We start from the raw sequence: 18,751 nt of genomic DNA on the forward strand, positions 1-18,751 counted from the left end.
CTTATCTGTTTCAATACTTACTCTATCCTCCTAATATCCATCCTATTTTCTCATAAACAAAACCAAAACAAACCAACCTCTAGATATATATTAAGCACCATTTAACTTTGTAGTTTTCTCCTTTCCACACTATATTTTCTGATTTTCAGCTCAATATTCTTTCCAGAAAACAATTTTCCCTTGCTAGGTGTAATCTGGGTAGCCATTTAGAGATGACATCAAAATTCACCTTTTCTTACCCTCTCTTTTCTTTATTCTCACATCCTTTTCAAATAGTCACAATGCTACAAAAAAAAGCACAATTTATGTCTGTAGTAACATGACTTTTCTTAGAAAAACAGAAATCATTTAGCAGAGATTCTGATGTCAGTATGACCAAAAACAAAATTAACAATATGATTTTAGGAAATTCCACACTATGGGTAGCTGTTACTCAGTTTTGCAACCTTGAATTTACATGGTTTCTTACACGGACAGTCGAAGAACTGGATTAGATAGTAGTTTTCCACCGCAAACACGAATACCCATGTGTGACACTGGCCATGCAGACACAGCCAAAGAGCATGCAAAAGCTAGGCCAGCACAGGAGTGGGGTACGGTTGATGCCACTGCACAGAAGCGGCACCACTGGGACAGGAAAGTGACGCTTGGACAGTTTCTCTTTCTTATTAAAGTCCACTTGAGATTGAAATCCACTCACTGTTGTAGCCACTGCTGCCGCTAGCCTCTGCCGGCGCCGAGTGGTGCTGAACTGGCCCTTCGCAGATGGCCCTTCCTGACAGTGAATGAGAGAAGAGGAGGGAGGGAGGACACGGGACGGGGACGGGGGGACAGGATACGGGAGGATGAAACATAATCAGACAAGGGAAAGGGAGAGTTTTTAAGTGGCGTTGACTTGTCTTAAGTTGTAGCCCTGAAAAGTGCCAAAGGGGCACTCATAATGCTGTAGAAAAGTTTGTTGTTTTCATTGAAGAACACCTAAACATTTAAGTCTAGCTGCTGAATACAACCCCACCCCAAAGGGAGATGGGAAATTATGAAGTGATGAAGAGCTTGTGATTTTAAGGTAAAATAAATGAGCATATTGTTTTACCCATGCAATGCTATATTATATGAAACCAAGGAGCAAAGATGACACTAAGTTCAGGAAAAATGATTAAATAATGGGCAATTTTTTTGTTCCTTGATGGGAGGAAAAGTTCCGAGGCAAGGGTACCAGGAGTCTTCAGCTTCCCATTTATTCCCCTACTAGAAAGTTCACTGGGATTTAACGTTAGGAATGGTGTTGTGATTTTCAGATTGGAGAATTTTCCAAGGAGGAAGTCAGTCCTCATAGCATAGAGAAAAAAAAAAACAAAACACCTAACACAACACTCAATGTCCTCAGTGTTGGGACAGTACTTACAAAAATCAACTATGGAAATGTGAAAGCATGGGTTTCATTTAGTGATGTGCATCTATGCATAAACTGGTAGAGGAATCCCAGGGCTTTCTTTCCTGTCTCTTTGTGGTGGACAGGATTACGGGATAATGCTATTTCCTTTGAGTCACTCAAGTCTGCATCCATTTGACAGACCCTCACTCTTCGTGGTTGTAAGCAGTAATTTCAATTCCAGTGAACTAAGAGGGCCTTAGCATCACCTAACAGTGCAGATTGAGGAAAAGCATGACTGCTTAAGTCTTTTTGGAACAACAGAAAAATATTTTAAATTCTTATCTTCCTAATTCTCTTCGAAGTTTCCACGTGACATTCACATTTCTCTTCCATGTTCATAAATCTTCTGCACACATTACATGTTTATTGTATACACACATGCCTATATAATGTGCTTTCCACAAAACGTTTTCTGTACAGAACCCCTTCATGCTTCATGCAGTATGTAAAAGGAAGAAGAGCTCATCTTTACCCTTCAGCATAATTGGAGCACCTGTGAGATCTAGGAAAGCTAGAATGACACATGAATGACAATGGATCTTTTATCTGCTCCTCCAGGCTTCCTGCTAGTCCCCATTCCCTCCAACAAATGGGGATCTGGTATTAATTTGTGCAATTAGTCACGTAGGAGACCTAGCAGCTCTCCAGTTTATAGTAACTCTTTACTAATTGGTCCCTTCTCGTCCTCCTCTACCTCACTGAAAGCACAGCCAAACTGTTACTGTGTGAAGGTTATAGTGAGATTTTCATTAGAACCAGAAATCCAAAGTTTGGGAGAAAGTCCTTTTTCTAAAAGGTAATCTCCACAGAGCCTTCTGGCAAAAATGTCTTCAGTGAATTACATGGAGTTCTGAGGCCGGCTTCTCAATAGCTTCTAGTAGAAATATGGCCACCCAGATCTAACATGCAATCTTCATATTCAAATCAACGGCACACCCTAACCTATGTGAAGAATAAGATAACAAACATACAGTATAACATGTTCTTTCTTCACTGTTACTTTCCTGAGGTCAATTTTTTTTTACATGATCTATTTTATAATAACTTCAAAGTAACAACTACAGCAGAATGCTGAATACAAAGATCAGTGAGACAGTATTAGTAACAACAGCAGTGGTAACAATAAGCACCACACCCACCACCAGGCAGACTAGGTCCTTCCACAAACGGCTGGTGGACTACAAGTTACAAACAACAGAGGGCTTGAAAAACGCCCTCACGACAAAGCCTCTGACGTTGACTGCCACCATGACAGAGAGAAAGTGTTTGGTTTGAGTAGGGAGATGGCTGTGGGCTCAAATACTTGTCCTTGACTCTGATGATCAAGGAGGGAAAAACCTGTGTACCACGGTGGGAGAAGGTGGTAGGTATGTTTAATCTACTAAATGAAGATAAATGCTATGCCTTTCTGTAAGTAAAACAATGATGAGTAAAGACATTTACATTGGTCATGGGCATCCCCGGCTAATATTATGGTTCCCTAACCAAGTGTGCATGTTGGAGAAACTTCCAAGAACTTCCTGTTAATAAAAAATGAGCATCCTATGGGCTGCTAGAAGGCCTGCTGGTTTGGGTGAGCAGCTTAGGGGCAGGACAGCCCCAAATTCTGCAGCATTCGCCCTACAATACCTCTTGTTTTACCAGTCTAAGTGGAAGCAGGGTTTCTCTGGGAGTAGTAAGTAGCTCACTGCCACCTCCGGGCCTCGTGACTTCCACTTGCAGTCAGAACTGAATCTCCTACTTTCGAAAGTTTAATGTTTTCTTCATGTGTGGGGATGAAATGTTTTCAGTTTCCCTCAAAGATAATTAAACTAGAATCACAAAGGCCATTTTCTTACTCTTTGGCAAAACAAAAACAAAGCAAAACAGCATAAATAAAAATTTAAAAGCAAACTGCCCAAATACGCAGCACAAATATGGATGAAGAATATTTTCCTGCTTTTTGACCAATTTCTTCTGATGACTCAAAACAATCTTCATAAACTCTCCTCATATAGAAAAGCGTAAGTGACTAGAAGGGCTTTTAGAGTTGCATTCTGTTTCCTCCAGGAAAAACCAAGTGACATGGGGACCACGGTGAGCCTCGTAGCCACAGCAGGGTGGTCACGGGCATCCCGCTCAGATCCTCTGAGGCTGACCAGCCTCTTCAAGGCAAAGGCTGTGAACAGCAGTCTGTTCAATGGCATACCTCATAATAATGAGATCGAAACATTATCTGTCTACAAATGTATGTGTTCGTATGATACGGCCTTCTTCAATTATTTAATGGTTCTTTTTTTCTTGGCTGTGAGAACCATAGATACCATGTTTTAAGATGCCCCACAAAATGAGACAATCACAGGCTCCAAGCAAATGAAACTGCTGAAAGCAATATGAGGTAAATTTTTGGTGATGTCATTGGGCACATTTGTGTTCCGCAGTATTAACGTTCTGAATAGAAAACACACAGAAACATACTGAATAAAAAAACATTATAAGTTGTGTCACAGAATGTGGACAGCCTAACTAAAAAAACCCTGAATTTTTAGTGCTTGGGAAAATTTATCTTCAAATATGTCGTATTAGCAAGCAAAGCACCGAAGAGTTTGTTACTTACACATTCAGAATTACATACAACACAAAGAATATCAATATGGTCAGAATTAAAGAATCATTATTCACTCAGAAGACACTGAAGATTTCTGGAAAGCAGTTCCTGTTACCTTTCATTGGAATATAAATTGATATATGGAGTAATAAAAAGAAAAGCAAAATCCTAAGTCTGATTTTGATTGTTGGGGCAAAAGTTTTTAATATAATATGTAGCTAGGATCAGAACAGTAAACATTCTGGCTTAAAGATCTGAAAATAATATGATTTATGACACAAGAGGTTTTAGGCATTTACCATATTTCTTATCACTTCAGTGCAACAACCTAAGATGTTCTTACTTTAAAAAACATTTTTTTTACTTTAAAAATTTTAAACTACTCATTTCAAATAAATATCTTATTTAAAATAAATTTCAAGTAAATTTATTGTGAGTCATTAAGACTTTCATGATTCAGATTTTAAAAGTGATTGTTGACGGCCAAATAATATCTATTTTTGAAGAATCATAGAATTTTAGGGTTGAAAAGGAATTCAGAGATCATTAAATCAACTCCATCACTTTACCTGGGAGCAAATGGAAGCCTAGAAAATCTAACAGAAATGCATGAGATTATACTGGCAGGAAATCACAGTAATTACACTAGAACCTGAGTTTGTTGACTTCCAACCTTTTGCAGACCTCATCCTTTTTTATTGATGCATAAAATTTTGGACAAAGCTAATACATAAAAGGCTCTTTTAAGATCAAGTAAATGAGTGCTCATTACAACACAATGGAATCGTAGCCTAGATTTTTAAGGTAATTTTTTGTTAAATTACATTTTAATGGTTCAAAGGCCACAAGTGAGAATGAAAATGCCATTTTGTGGTCATAAAAAATTATTTTAACCTTTCTCTTAAATTATTTTTACTTATTCCAGTAAGATGAGTAGATTTCCTGCTCTTTCAGATAGTATAACTCACTGGCTTTAAAGCAGTCTAGCTGCTTTAGACTTCTTAACTTCCACGAACTGATATATAAAGACTAACATCTTAAAAGCAAATAAAAATATGAATGAAGAAAAAGTAAAGTCTGTACCTGCAGTTGTATTTTTGTATCTTTGCTGACACTTTTTGTTCTCCATCGTCTTGTGACCCGCTTGTCTTTCTTTGAAATATCTACACAGTTAGCCTACATTACACAAATAGTTAAAAAGCAACGAAGTATTATTAAGTTCACACACATGATACAGACATAGACAAAGAGCACACAGCACATTAGTAAGGAATCCTTGTTAGCCACTTAAAGCAAACCAGCCAAGAGAGAAAGTCGTAACTGCTGCATAGTGGGCATTAAAAGCAGAGATAAGAATTTGATTGTACAATATATTTGACTGCTATACAAAAGGAAAACAAGATTAGAGATCTTTCTTTAGCTTTTTTTCTTTCTACATAAAGGATGGCAGCAATTCTGAGACTAAGTTGTATCTTCAAAGCTATTATTTCTAATGTAACACAAACATGGAAGAATGATTCACACATTTATTTCTCCTACCAGTTTGTACTTTATGTAAAATATACATGAATATGTCAAAATAGATATGTTAACATAATGACACCAAGAATTCAAAAATTGAGAATAACTCCAGAATATAGATTTATTTGTACTATATTAGTCATTACCTTTTTAAATGTTACCTTATATATTTGTAGAATAATCCAGTAAAAATTCTGTGTTAATGACTTAAAGTCCTTTTGGTAATGTTTACCTGCATGTCAGTAAAGTTAGGTGCTGACTGAGTTCTCTGAAGTATTTCCAAATTTTGCAGGAGTTTGCTAAGTTCCACAAGGTTTGACTGGCAGTGTGCAAGGTCTAAGAAAAATCAGAAACAAAAATATGTTAGAATTGGGCAGGGAGGGGGCAGGGATGGTAATAAAAGACAGTCAATCCAAATTATGGCAAGTCTGATTAGGTAGTTCCATGGTTACATAATGATGATACTGGCAAAGTAAACAAAACAGGTCCTTTTCTGGATTAGAACCTTAATAGCATTGAGGATTAAATGAAGTCCATGCCTACTCAAAAATTAACAGCTAGTCATTACAATCTCAGTGAAACTGTGTGTGTTCACGATCCTGTTGAGGTGGCCCAGGTCACACAGGAAGCACACTCAAGGGAACTTCAGCAGCTGTATGGTTTTAGTCTTAGGAATCTGTCTACTTGCTCCTAAAATACTTCACAAGGTGGCTACCTGGAATTTAGATGGAGTCAAAGTCAAGTTCAGAAAAACAGGATGGAATGCAAAGTCAGACAGACAAATTTGTCTGTGGTTTAGATCACTAATATTGTAATGAATGATTTCTTTAAAATCTATGAGGGATGTTATACTAAACACAGCCAAAGATTCTCAAAGTGTGTTCCCTGGCCCAGCAGCATCAGAATCACCTGGGCATGTATGTATGCCTGGGTGGCTCAGTTGGTTAAGCATCCGACTTCAGCTCATGTCATGATCTCGTGGTTCAGGAGTTCGAGGCCTGCGTCAGGCTCTGTGCTGACAGCTCAGAGCCTGCAGCCTAGTTCAGGTTCTGTGTCTCCCTCTCTCTTTGCCCCACCCCTCCTCACACTCTGTCTCTCTCTCTCTCTCTCTCAAAAATAAATAAACATTAAAAAAAAAAAAAAAGAATCACCCGAGCATGAAACTTATTGTTTGAATCAATGTTTAATGAAGAAATGGCTTTTAAATTTATTTTTAATTTTTGGCTGTATTTGAACAAGAGAGAATTTTAAAGGTTTGCATAAGAAAATATCACTCTTAAAAACTGACTTTTGGCACATAAAATTAAATACAGTCAAGAATATAGAGTTATTAGTATTAATTATACAATTATCAATATTTAGAACATGGCTGTAGTTATGTGATTACTTTTGGATGCACACTGTTTATAAAGAGACCACAATAGGACATGTCTATAAATTGGTTATATTATAAAGTGGCTGTAATATGTAGTCAGTCAACTTTTGGTGAAAATCTCATTTATATATTCTTTGTTTCTCATTAAATCTCAAGGATCTGCATTTTTACAGATATAGTACAGGTAGCAAAATATTGCTGTTAAATATGGCTAAAGATTAGCTGGGCCAAATAACATAGGCAGTTGTGTTTGGGGGATTTTGGGCTTTTTGTTGGATGTAAAACCAGAGAAGCAACTACTACAAGAGTCTTTCTAGGACTCCCAAGCACTGAACACTCTAAGGAGAGCAGGGTAGCAGCAACTTTAGGGCCAGGCCATACCCTCTGTTTTACAGCATCCCTGAGCATGGGGCGCAGGTGGGCTGTTCAAGGGCTGCGGTGTTCTTTGGAGAGCTATTGGCCATCGATGGCCTTTAAACTCCTTCAGCGAGGGAGCCCCATGGAGGTATGGGGAGGGGAGTACTGGCGGAGACAGCACCGCCTCCATGGGAGGCCGCACCCATGTGCCCCATCCTCTTCCCTACGAAGAAAACAAGGGTCCAATGACTCAGGGGAGCAGGAAATACAGAGCATGAAAGGAAAGAGGGAAGAAAGTCGTGCAAGTAAAGAAGGAGGGTTAGAGGGAAGATGAGAAGGGAGATGGGCTAGAAAGAGCCTATATTTTAATTTGGATTTTATTTAAATGTTTTTTAATGCTTATTTATTTATTTTTGGAGAGAGAGAGAGAGCACGAGCAAGGGAGGGGCAGAGAAAGTGAGAGAGAGAACCTCAAGCAGGCTCTGCTCTGTCAGCACAGAGCCTGATATGGGGCTCGATCCCATGAACTTTGAGATCATGATCTGAATCAAAATCAAGAGTCAGATGCTTGGGGCGCCTGGGTGGCTCAGTCAGTTAAGCATCTGACTTCAGCTCAGGTCATGATCTCGTGGTCCATGAGCTCCAGCTCTGCGTTGGGCTCTGTGCTGACAGCTCAGAGCCTGGAGCCTGCTTCAGATTCTGTGTCTCCCTCTCTCTCTCTGCCCCTCTCCCACGCATGCTCTGTCTCTCAAAAATAAATTAACGTTAAAAAAAAGTTACAAATAAAAGAGTTGGATGCTTAACCAATTGAACCATCTAGGTACTCCTAATCTGCATTTTAAGGAACAAAACTGTATCATAAGCACCATGCTAGCAGGGACATTATTTCACATTCACCATGCACCGAGCCTTCCATCTAGTGAATATGACATCCATGCTTCCTACTAAGTGTGATTATCGTCCACAAACAGTGCATGGCGATAGCATAGAAATCTGGAAATGGGGCTTCGAACCATCAAAATAATATCCACTCTTTTACTAAGAGAATGGAAAGAGAATTTCATGAATGAAGGTGATTCAAGGCAAGAAGCCTAAAACTAAGTCAGGAGATATGGACTGACTTTACATTTCCTGGCTGCAGTCTCTCCACCTGCCAAGGGGTGGCAGTAACATACGCCCACCCCTTCCTTTCCGGGCTTAGAGTAGCAACTGAGGTGGTAGGGGGGAAAACGCTATGAAACCCGGAAGAGTACAGATCACACCGTGTTTAATCATGCCGCGGGGCCTGAACTTGGAGTAAGCCACATCAGTCCTCGCCACTTCTAGCGCTCGAAATATGGGAGAGATGAACTCCTTGGCAGGATTTCCCTGCTTGCCTAAGTGTCTGAATGTACATAAGGATTATAAAGATTTGCCAAAGGCAACAGAAATATCTTAAAAAAAAAAAAAAAAAAGAAACCTCTAGAATTTCTTTAAACTAAGATTAAATCTAATTTTAGGAATTGGGAAAAAGGAAAAACTATGCCAAGGAAAAAACTGCTGAGATGGTTCATAATAATGAACAGTTAAAAACTTAAATATCTAGCAATGTACTTACTTCCCCATCATGCTCTAATTTGTTCCAAAAAGAAACAAGTCGTCCAACTGTGCAATGGTTAAATAAATTAAGGTCTGTCCAAGTTATCAACCTATTATTTCATTTAGATATCACTGATAGGAGACACTATATACACAGTACAGTTCTAAGTACAGGGAATACAGCAATTAAATAATTCATGGGATTTATTAGATTCTGCTAAAATATGTATATACATACATACACAAACACAAACACTTTGTATGTTCAACTAATATATATCCATCTTCAACACTGGCATACAGAATACTAATTTAACATTTCATTTCTGGGGGGAAAAATACTCTCCTAGAGCCAAGCAATTCTGTTGTGTATGTAAGTTCAGATCTATGAATGGTTCACCACTTTGAGTATTAGCACTAAATATCAGATGTAGTATGGGTTGAAGATGTTACATGATGAACTTTTGAAATACAAACCTCAATACTGGGGACTCTATGAAATGATTAGGAGAGAGCAAAAAAAAAAAAGTGTTGTAAGAGTTCAGAAAACGGAGAGTTATCATGGTTTGATGTCATCAGAACACACTTAAAAGAGAGTGGAACCTTTTCTAAGTCTGGAGGATTGATGGAAAGGATTCAGCAAAGAGAAAGGTGGAGGAGGGCAGAAAGGGCCCTGCAGGTGGGAAGGAACAATGTGTGCCAAAGCACAGAGGAGGGAATATGCAAGTATGTCCAGGAAATAGCAAATAAGTTCAGTTGGGCCAATGGAAAGCAAGGTCGAAAGGGTAGGTAGGGCCTGAAAGCTGACAGGTGGATGTTGTTGTTGTTGTTGTTATTTTAAGTAGGCTCCATGCCCAGTAGAGAGCTGAACATGGGGCTTGAACTCATGACCTTGAGATCAAAACCTGAGCTGAGATCAAGAGTCAGATGCTCAACTGTCGGAGCCACCCAGGCACCAGTGAAGGGTATATGCTGAGCTAAGTAGTTTGGCCTGCAGAGCCCATGGAGAACCACTTGAAGGGATTTTTGCAAAAAAGCTATTTAAAGAAATGTCAGTCTTGAAGGGAGAAGTATGTTACGGGCAAAGAACTGGCTTCAGGGTTCGTCATACATCTTCACCAGGGCAGCTGTGGAAGCTTGGACAAATTCCTTAACTTGCATGCATTTCACTTTCCTTTTCTGCAAAGTGGGGAGTAGTAATATCTACGTCTCATGGCTGAGTGCAATGGCCTGCAAACTGCTGGTCTGGGGCGCCTGCGTGGCTCAGTCGGTTAAATGTCTGACTTAGGCTCAGGTCATGATTTCATGGTTCGTGGGTTTGAGCCCTGCGTTGGGCTCTGTGCTGACAGCTCAGAGCCTGGAGCTTGCCTCGGATTCTGTCTCTCTCTCTCTCTCTGCCCCTCCCATGCTTGCACTCTGTGTCTCTCTCTCTTTAATGTTTATATAATAAACATTAAAAAAAAAAAGTAAATGCTGGTCCAGAGTTGCAAAAGCATTCAAGAACAGCAATGTCCCATGAGCCTGTGAGAGGTGGAGCAGCAGATCAAGACACTGAGGACGACAATGCCAGCCAGGAGGCTGCTGACTGACCAGAGACTGGGTGAGCAGTGGGACTGATGAGGGAAGAAACTTGAAAGGAAGGGCAGATGAGGGCGTGGGGAAGGGGGGTGCTTTCAAAGAAATAACAGAACTCACTTAGGGCTAGATGAACAGAGTGGGAGGGTTAAAAGAAACTTCTGAGGCCTCAGAGGTGGTTAGGACAGCAGCTCTGACCAAAACAGAGAAGCCCAACAGCTGGGGCCGTTTCAGGGAGGAGGCAGAGGCTGGTTTCAGACAGGCCGAGGAGCGGCGTGACAGAGTTCACACAGACAGAGCCCACAGCGAGGTGAGGTGGTGGGACGTAGCCTGGTCTGGATGAGGAGCTGAGACTGAGACTCATATGCTTTCCAATCTTTGTGCGTGTGCTCTGGAGTCAGACCACCCACACTTGAACCCCAGTTCCGCCGTTGCTGTGTGAACTTGGTCAGAGTGAGTTGATTCCCCTGTATCTAGGTTTTCTCATCTGTAAAATGGCTTTGAGAGGATTGAATGAGTTGATGCATACAAAACACCTAGGATAGTGCCTGGCACACCGAAGAGCCTGATACCTATTAGCGCCGCGATCATCACTGCCACTGGCTCTCCTCAGTATCACCGTAACTGCTACCACCATCATCATCATCTCTTCCCAACCTGAAGTCCATATATTCAAATGAACATCTCTGTGTTTTGTGAATACATTTAAGTAAAAGCCTTTAAATGGAATGTCAGCTGGACATACTTTACGAATTTAACATCCTGCTGAAAGTCATATTTTCACACAAAGATGGAGTTTGGGATGTGTCCAGGGCTAATAAAATGCTGCAGACTTTGAGCTCACACACATGTTGAGAAAAAAAATAGATTTGGGGGCTGGAATCAACATGAATTGCCACGCTTTGATTTTTCTAAGTGAGGACATAAGAAAATAATCTAATATCTACTTTCACCATAATTCCATAAGAGACAATAATTTAATATAAATAAGTTAGGCCCAATATCGTCACAAAATAATTTCAAAAAATTAAATCAATTTAGCTTTATTAAATCCTTGCTATGTTATCCTTGTTTTCTCAGTTTAGAGGGTCAAATGAAAGCTATCTTGTGGAAATGGTCTGTGGCAGTTTGGGCCAAAATGCCCAGTCTGGCTTATTACGAGGGAGTGGGAAAGTTTCTGGAGATTAAGAGGCTCAGAGAGGGCAGAGTGAGGGAATCCTGTGTAAGTTCAGACAGAATGTTTAATAACTGTCCCATACCGGAACATCAGTAACAGGTAACTGTGGCTAGAAGATACCATATAATTTTTGCTACTTATTGTGGATTGTCAGGAGACACACACTTGCTCTAGGACACGATGAAGCAGCAGAGAAGGGCGCTGGAGAAGTGACTGGCAGCAGTCAACAACGTGGCGGGAGGTGCTCTGGGGGTTGCACTGGGCTGTGAGATTGCCCCCGGGGTGGGGGGGCAGGTAGGAGGCTAACAAGAAAGACAGGAACTGGTGGCGAAGAGGGAGGTGACATGGCCAAGGCGGAAGGGGGTGGAAGGCTGGAGAACGGGGAGACCAGATTCAGCAGCTGCAAGGGTGCAGGAGAACGAAAGGGGGGGTGCAGGAAGCTGGAGTCACGGGAAGGGGAAGCAGCTGGTGTAGAAAAATAAGAACAAGAAAGGAGGCAAACAAGGAGGCTGGAGGGGGAAGGGCGCAGCAGCCACAATTCACCTCTTTCATTTCTGTTCTCGTGCCTTCTCCTGAGAGCCCGCCCTGGGCAAGAACTAACCTTCTGCACACCTGTCCATTTCTTCCGAGTCCTGTAACCAGGCCGCCACCTTGCTCTGGCCGGTGGTGCAGGTAGCGGGGAGGCTGTTGCTGCACGGTAAAGGGGACTGCCACGGGCAGCTGTTGGCTTGCACCTACAACGAACAAGAGCAAGTGCATGGTTAAGTGGGAACAGTATATTGAAGTGATTTAAACAATTTTTTGAGGTATCTGCAAAGGCACATCAAAAAAGAGGAGAAAAAAGGGCATACTCGAAATAGGGAGGAAGCCGTGAGGTTAAATGTGTACGTGCTCAGTGAAGCCCAAATTCCTAAGTGACGGCACTCTCATTAAGCCACTATCTCCACCATAAAAGGAAGGGGACAGCACTGAAGTATTCTATACCTCATATCTCGAGGGTCTGTCACCTCAAATTCACAGGAAGTTTAAATTGCTCAGCAAGCTGTAGTGGACATGGGGTCCTTATTACAGGACTTCTAATTCATGATGGAAGGCCTTTCCTTTTCGGACGTTCTCACTTCCTTATGATCATCAGCTCAAGGCCTCATCAGCCACCTGTGACTCCCAAATGCATTATGCACAATCCACCAACCTTGCAATTCTTTGAATGCATATTAAAAACTGTAATATATAAAAAGGCAGTCTCGGCAAATTATTATTATATACAGCTGATAGACTTTCCAGTAAAAGGATTTTACATGAAATGAAGTTGCAGGAAGCATAGTAAGAAGATGATCCAGTGAGTTCAGTGAACACTTAGTTGAAAAAGCAGGAACTTACTTCCGAAAAAGCTGAAACAACTTCAAAATTCCATATTTGACTTTCATGTTCAATTGCAATTGATTGTGTCTGTCCTAAATCATCATGAAGCGAAAGATGCATGTATTTAGCAAACCCAGACTTATTTATTACCCATGCCAGGCCACATACCAATTAATGCTCAGGACTCTCATAATTTGATACTTAGAATGCAAGCCAAGTGATAAAAAAAACTCTCTTCACTCTTTAACGTGTTCTGCTAAGCATCACAGAAATCCTTCACCAAGTTCAATCTTAAGATGTGTCATTTGTAGCTATACCAATAGGTCTGCTATTAAAACCAGAGCTAAGAGCTTTCTTATTCCAAGGCAAACAGTGGAGAGGAACTGGTTTCAGTTCTCCATTCTTGGGTATTGCCAAGTTTTTTAATAAATAACACAGGGATGAAAATAATACATCTTTTATCAATAGTCTATGCCAAAGATGTAGGCAGAAACATCTTAAAGAATTAAACATTCACATTTTTAAAAAAAAATTTTAATGTTTTTTTTTTATTTTTGAGAGAGAGAGACAGAGAGACAGACAGTGTGAGCAGGGGAGGGTCAGAGAGATAGGAAGACGCAGAATCTGAAGATAGTCTCCAGGCTCTGACCTAGCTGTCAGCACAGAGCCCAATGCAGGGCTCGAACCCACGAACTGCGAGATCATGACCTGAGCCGAGGCCGGATACTTAACCAACTGAGCCACCCAGGCGCCCCAACATTCATATTTTTAAAATATACATCTGGGATATATTTCTTGTTTAGTTTTGACTAATCCTGGGGTTCATTCTATTCTGTGGTGAGAATGCAGGGGGCCAGAGAAACATGAGGACTGTCTTATTCATCTTGTGTTGGGTCACTCAGTAAGAGCCCTACTCCCTACCCTCTAACCTCCTTTTTCACTTCAGAACTGGATAGTATGAGGGTTAACCCAATACCTTGCTTGGTCCTAGGAGGAAGACGTTGGTTAAACAATTTTTGGCAAGGCTATCACCAGAATTAAATAAGGTTTAAGAGCCTTGTGAAATATACTTAATGGGATTTAACAAAAATTATTGAAGTGGTTCCCACTGAAATAGTAAATAGTGAGGATGCCTGGAGGGCTCAGTCAGTTGAGCATCTGACTTCGGCTCAGGTCATGATCTTATGGTTTGTGAGTTTGAGCTCCGCATCAAACTTCAGATCTTCTGTCTCCACCCTCTCTGCTCCTTTCCTGCTCACACATGCTCACTCGCGCACACTCTCTCTCTCTCAAAAATAAATTTAAAAAAACATTAAAACAAAGTAAATAGTGAATATAGCAGTATTTCATGTAATCTGATTTGAGTAATCTTGCAGATTCCATGAGGTTTTTCGATGTTTTGTTAAGGACACTTGCATATACATTACATATATCCCTAAATAAGAAAATAGGAGAAAACTGAATCTTCACTGAAAGGTTCTTAAACCCAACTCTTTATGGCAGCCAGTTATTCATTCACAGATGGCTGTGCTCTAATATCAGGTGCCAAATGGGAAGCTGGAACACCCCTGGGCACTGCAGTGTGGCTGTGGTTCAGAAAACTTAATTACTGAATCAAAGGCAGAAACAATGGTCTTCTTGCCTCTTGTCTTCACCTCGGTTTTTAACAGGCAACACGTCTAGCTTTTCAGTAACATAAAAAATGAACTCTTGATACAGGCCAAAGAGCAACTTCAGCCTCCCTTTATCTGGTACTTAGCACAATGGAAAGGGCACTGATTTTGAAAACAGAGATGTGGATTCAGATTCTGGCTCAGCTATTTAATGGTTATGTCATTTCTTTGAAAAAACTGTTTACTGTCTCTGAGCTCAGTCTATATTAAAGATTAAAGATGAGTGTCAAATGCTTAACACAATGGCTAATCACTCAGATAGTTTACTACATATATTATGGTCACATTATTTGGCCGACTTACCTTAACTTCATGGGTGAATTCAACAGTCTCTCTCTGGGTCATGTATACATATATTATATATAATAATATATATATTACAGCTCAAGGTAGGGAAGCAAGTTTCATTTTCAAAACTGTGGTCTTCTTATTACCACCCAGGAAAATATCAACTTCCAGGGGCTGATTAGCCAAATGTTCACTCTACTTCCTAATATCCCTACAAAGCCATATAAAATTAGGATGTGGTCCATTCATAAAAAGGAAAAGTAACTATTAATTCTCTTTGTGAGCCACATTTCTACCTAATCTAAACTCTGCTGCCAAATGTCACTGTTGTCTTGAGGGTTAATTTACAAAATAAATTTTCTCTTTCTGTTTTGTCAAATGACAACTGGTATGTGCCCACATAATTTCCCAAGCAACTTCTAGGCTGATTTTTATATAACAGAGTCATACCTTTCCATCCACAACAGAAACATTAGCAGCTGGGGAGGATTCAGCTGTGGAGGTTGAAGGAAATATGTGAAAACTAGCATCTCTTGGTGATCTGACAATTTCATTCTGCCGATACAATCGATGATGACGCAATTTGGAGACCCATGCATCAAACCAGTCCTGGGATTTCACCTAGAACAATGAACAACAGGAGATGGTAATGGTGAAGCCAATCTCCTGTTTAGCACTGACACTGGCAAGTGAATTGCCCTGGCAGAAAAACTATTGAAATGTGACTTTACCTTCAAATGGTAGATGTGTTCTTCTGTGTCAAGGTCTATTCTCCGAGCTTTCTTTTTAATTGACATGACCGAGAGTCCAACATCAATGCTTCCATGGACCTTCCCCTTTTGAATCTGAAGTCAGAAGACTAGTAAATAGGCTAGAAGGCTATATGATTTGATGTTTTTCTGTACTGAAGTGAGCTTAATGTAATCTTTAACCTAGTTTTGGGAAATGGAACACCACACCTCCTTTACAGAGAAAAATGGTTAAGGTTCTGAGGTAAGATCCCTCATCTGAGGGCAGTTGAAGTTTCTGTGACTTCACGCCAATTTCAATAAACAAGACCATTCATTTCATTTCATTTCTTTCTTTCTTTCTTTTAGTTTATTTCTTTTTAGTAATCTCTATGCCCAATGTAGGGCTTGAACTCATGACCCAAGATCAAGAGTTGCATGCTCTTCCAACTGAGCCAGCCAGGCACCCAAGACTATTATTTCTTAGTTCTATTTCTGGCATAATTTATAATGCTAATCTTCATAATTCTAGATTGCAAAGCTTATATCCTGAAAAAGATAGGCTTAATGGTTCCTAAAATAACCCGTGGTCAATCTTTGACCCACACCTAGAACATCCCCCAAGTAATCAGCCAGAAGACAGCTGCTGAGACAGAACTGGGCAGCTGGAGCTGAGAGGACAGAGCAGTCAGTGCTCCCTCTGGCTGCCCTTGTCTGGTCAAGGACACGCGGCTGATTCAGTGAAAGAGATGGGCACAAAACTGAAACTTGAGCCCTCTGTTATTTACCCTACACCACCATGAAGAGAAGAATGGCATTTTCCAGTTTTACATGCAAACGACTACTTCTTAAATTAAAGAGAAATAATCTATAATACTTTTAGTGAGTTGGGATTCCCAAGATGAAAGGATGCATGGGAAAAAAATGAAGTTCATAAGATAGATTTTTCAGAGGATACAGACAAGAGCAAAGGTTGCTTTAAATCTCAAAAAAAGCACATGAAGCATAGTTTATTGAGAGATGCAGGAAAAATAAAAGGCTATTTAGGTTTTCTCTCCAAGACAGAAGGGGTGATTTTTATTAGTGTATCACTTTTAGTTGTAACCTTCTGCTCTGAAAAACACACATCACAATTGTTAAATTAAATCTTCGTGCTCCCATTTGAGATTTTTATGCTAGCTTGAGCATAAGCATGAAATACACCTTCCATGGGACATGGAAGTTTGGTAACTTATTAAATCTTACAGGCACAGAAAAGCACAAAGCTGGTAGCTATGCCACAAGGGCTTACATAATTGTGGTGCTTACTCACTTTAAAACAATCTTTGAAACATCTTCCATGTGCTACTTACATCAAGTGGTGCCTTGGAATACTTTAACATCCCATTATCCAGGACAAAAAACCGCTGCAAGAACCGAACAATGCCCAGTTACCGTCTATATTTTGAATTTGATAAAACATTTCATTCACAAGCGTGGGTCTAACATTGCTTGGCATTTAGTAATCAATATGTTTGATCATTTTAACATATTTGAATTCAGTATTCCTGGCCACAGACAGTCACATTAAATGGTAAGAAAATCTGAGCTTGAATTCCACACTATTAGCTTACTAAGTTCCTTTACACACAGCCTGATACGTATGGAATCTTTCACCATGCTTTTCCTTGAAGGGAGTGGGCTTGGAGGATGGCGCCTCAGGGCCCACAGCCCAGACTTTCTGAATGAACCCCATCGGGGTGTCTTTGAAAGTGAGAAATGAGAATAACTCAGTTCAGGTCACAGTGATTCTGTGAGGAGCTTCTCTCCAGGGAATTGTTCACTCTGGATGTAAACTCCTGCATTTATTTCCCTGTATACCATGGAAAAATCCTGAATATGCTCAAGTCTGCTACAGGAACTAGATCTATGAGTGATAAATTATCTGGAAAGTTTAAGGAGTAGCTTTGGCAATATATTTGAATTACCATGTAGTGAAATGCTTGCATTTCACTATTAGTAAAAGAGATTTAAAATATTTCTGAATTACATTAAGGGTAAAAAGAGAGAGAGAGAGAGAGAGGTTTTTGGCAATTTCTGTCTCCTGCAAGATGCTCTCGGCCCACTCCAAATCAATCTAGCCACAGTGGCTCCACAAACATTTAGGAAGACTGCTGATTCCCTTTCCACAGACAATTCACAAGGGAATAGACAGCTCTCAGGACCCAATCAACAATGGGTCCAGTGCCCTCCTACGATCTCTAAATGTGCAGGAAGTCTTTTTATTACTGGAAAATTACTCTGCTGGGAAGGTTTTATGCAATTCAGGACCACTTAGCTGCTGAGGTAACAGGTGGTCAAGCCCAAAGACACTCTGCACAGAACTCACAGAAGGCCACGAAAACCCTTTTGAGACAGGTTCTGGGGGGCAACAAGCAAGCACCAGAAGAAAGTGTCACAACAGTGAAAAACACTTGATTACTCAATCACCCATGACTTGGGCAATCAAATATGCTGATGTTTGAATAAATATCTGATGGCAATAGAGACCAGGAGAAAAGGCAATCCAAGTGAAAGCCTCCTCTTACTGATGTAGAAAAATGCTCAAAAGTATGTCCGAGAAAGAAAGCTGCGGAACCACTGAGATGTGGACCTGAGAATGCTAAACTAAAGTTAGTGATTCATGTAACATTGATTTCTTTTCCTACTTTTCCTTTGATTTCTTTTCTCTACTTTTCCATTTCTACCTATCAGAGAATGTTAGCAGGGATAACCTATTGTGTGATCATGGGGAAGAGATTAGCAAGGCCACTGATTCGAGGAATTGCAAAGTGGTGAGGCCAGAATGAAGAGCAAAAGGTGATTCTAGGAAAGAGTATGGCCAGCTGGCCAAAATCCAAGGAAGGACAAGGGTGGAGGGAGATCTTGGTATTGGGGTGATACTATGAGTACAGCGGGGACTGAGAAGGCTTCTTCTGACAGGAACATTAGTCAGAAGCCTCTTTGATCTGTTTTTATTTCATGCACAGAGACAGGAAAGTAGGGCATTTGCTGCCTGTTAATTTTTAAGTCTTTCCCTTAAACTGCAAAAAATGTATTTCCAAAGGAACTATAAT

At 40.4% G+C, this 18,751-nt stretch overlaps 1 protein-coding gene across 5 annotated transcripts in view; it reads right to left on the reverse strand.

The window, feature by feature from the left end:
• Positions 1-18,751, reverse strand: part of OSBPL6 (oxysterol binding protein like 6) — a 217,903-nt gene that overhangs the window by 42,648 nt on the left and 156,504 nt on the right. For 4 of the 5 annotated variants that reach the window (XM_029934326.1, XM_029934323.1, XM_029934324.1 and 1 more), the window contains 7 exons: positions 17,009-17,062; positions 15,660-15,773; positions 15,379-15,549; positions 12,207-12,339; positions 5,776-5,879; positions 5,106-5,198; positions 701-775 (listed from right to left, as the gene is read on the reverse strand). In XM_029934326.1, coding sequence (XP_029790186.1) covers positions 701-775; positions 5,106-5,198; positions 5,776-5,879; positions 12,207-12,339; positions 15,379-15,549; positions 15,660-15,773; positions 17,009-17,062 — 744 coding nt within the window. The remainder of the gene's footprint in view (positions 1-700; positions 776-5,105; positions 5,199-5,775; positions 5,880-12,206; positions 12,340-15,378; positions 15,550-15,659; positions 15,774-17,008; positions 17,063-18,751) is intronic. The other variant, XM_029934327.1, reaches the window with a different exon arrangement.

This window comes from Suricata suricatta, chromosome 3 (genome assembly GCF_006229205.1).
Source record: "Suricata suricatta isolate VVHF042 chromosome 3, meerkat_22Aug2017_6uvM2_HiC, whole genome shotgun sequence".
Lineage (NCBI taxonomy): Eukaryota > Metazoa > Chordata > Mammalia > Carnivora > Herpestidae > Suricata > Suricata suricatta.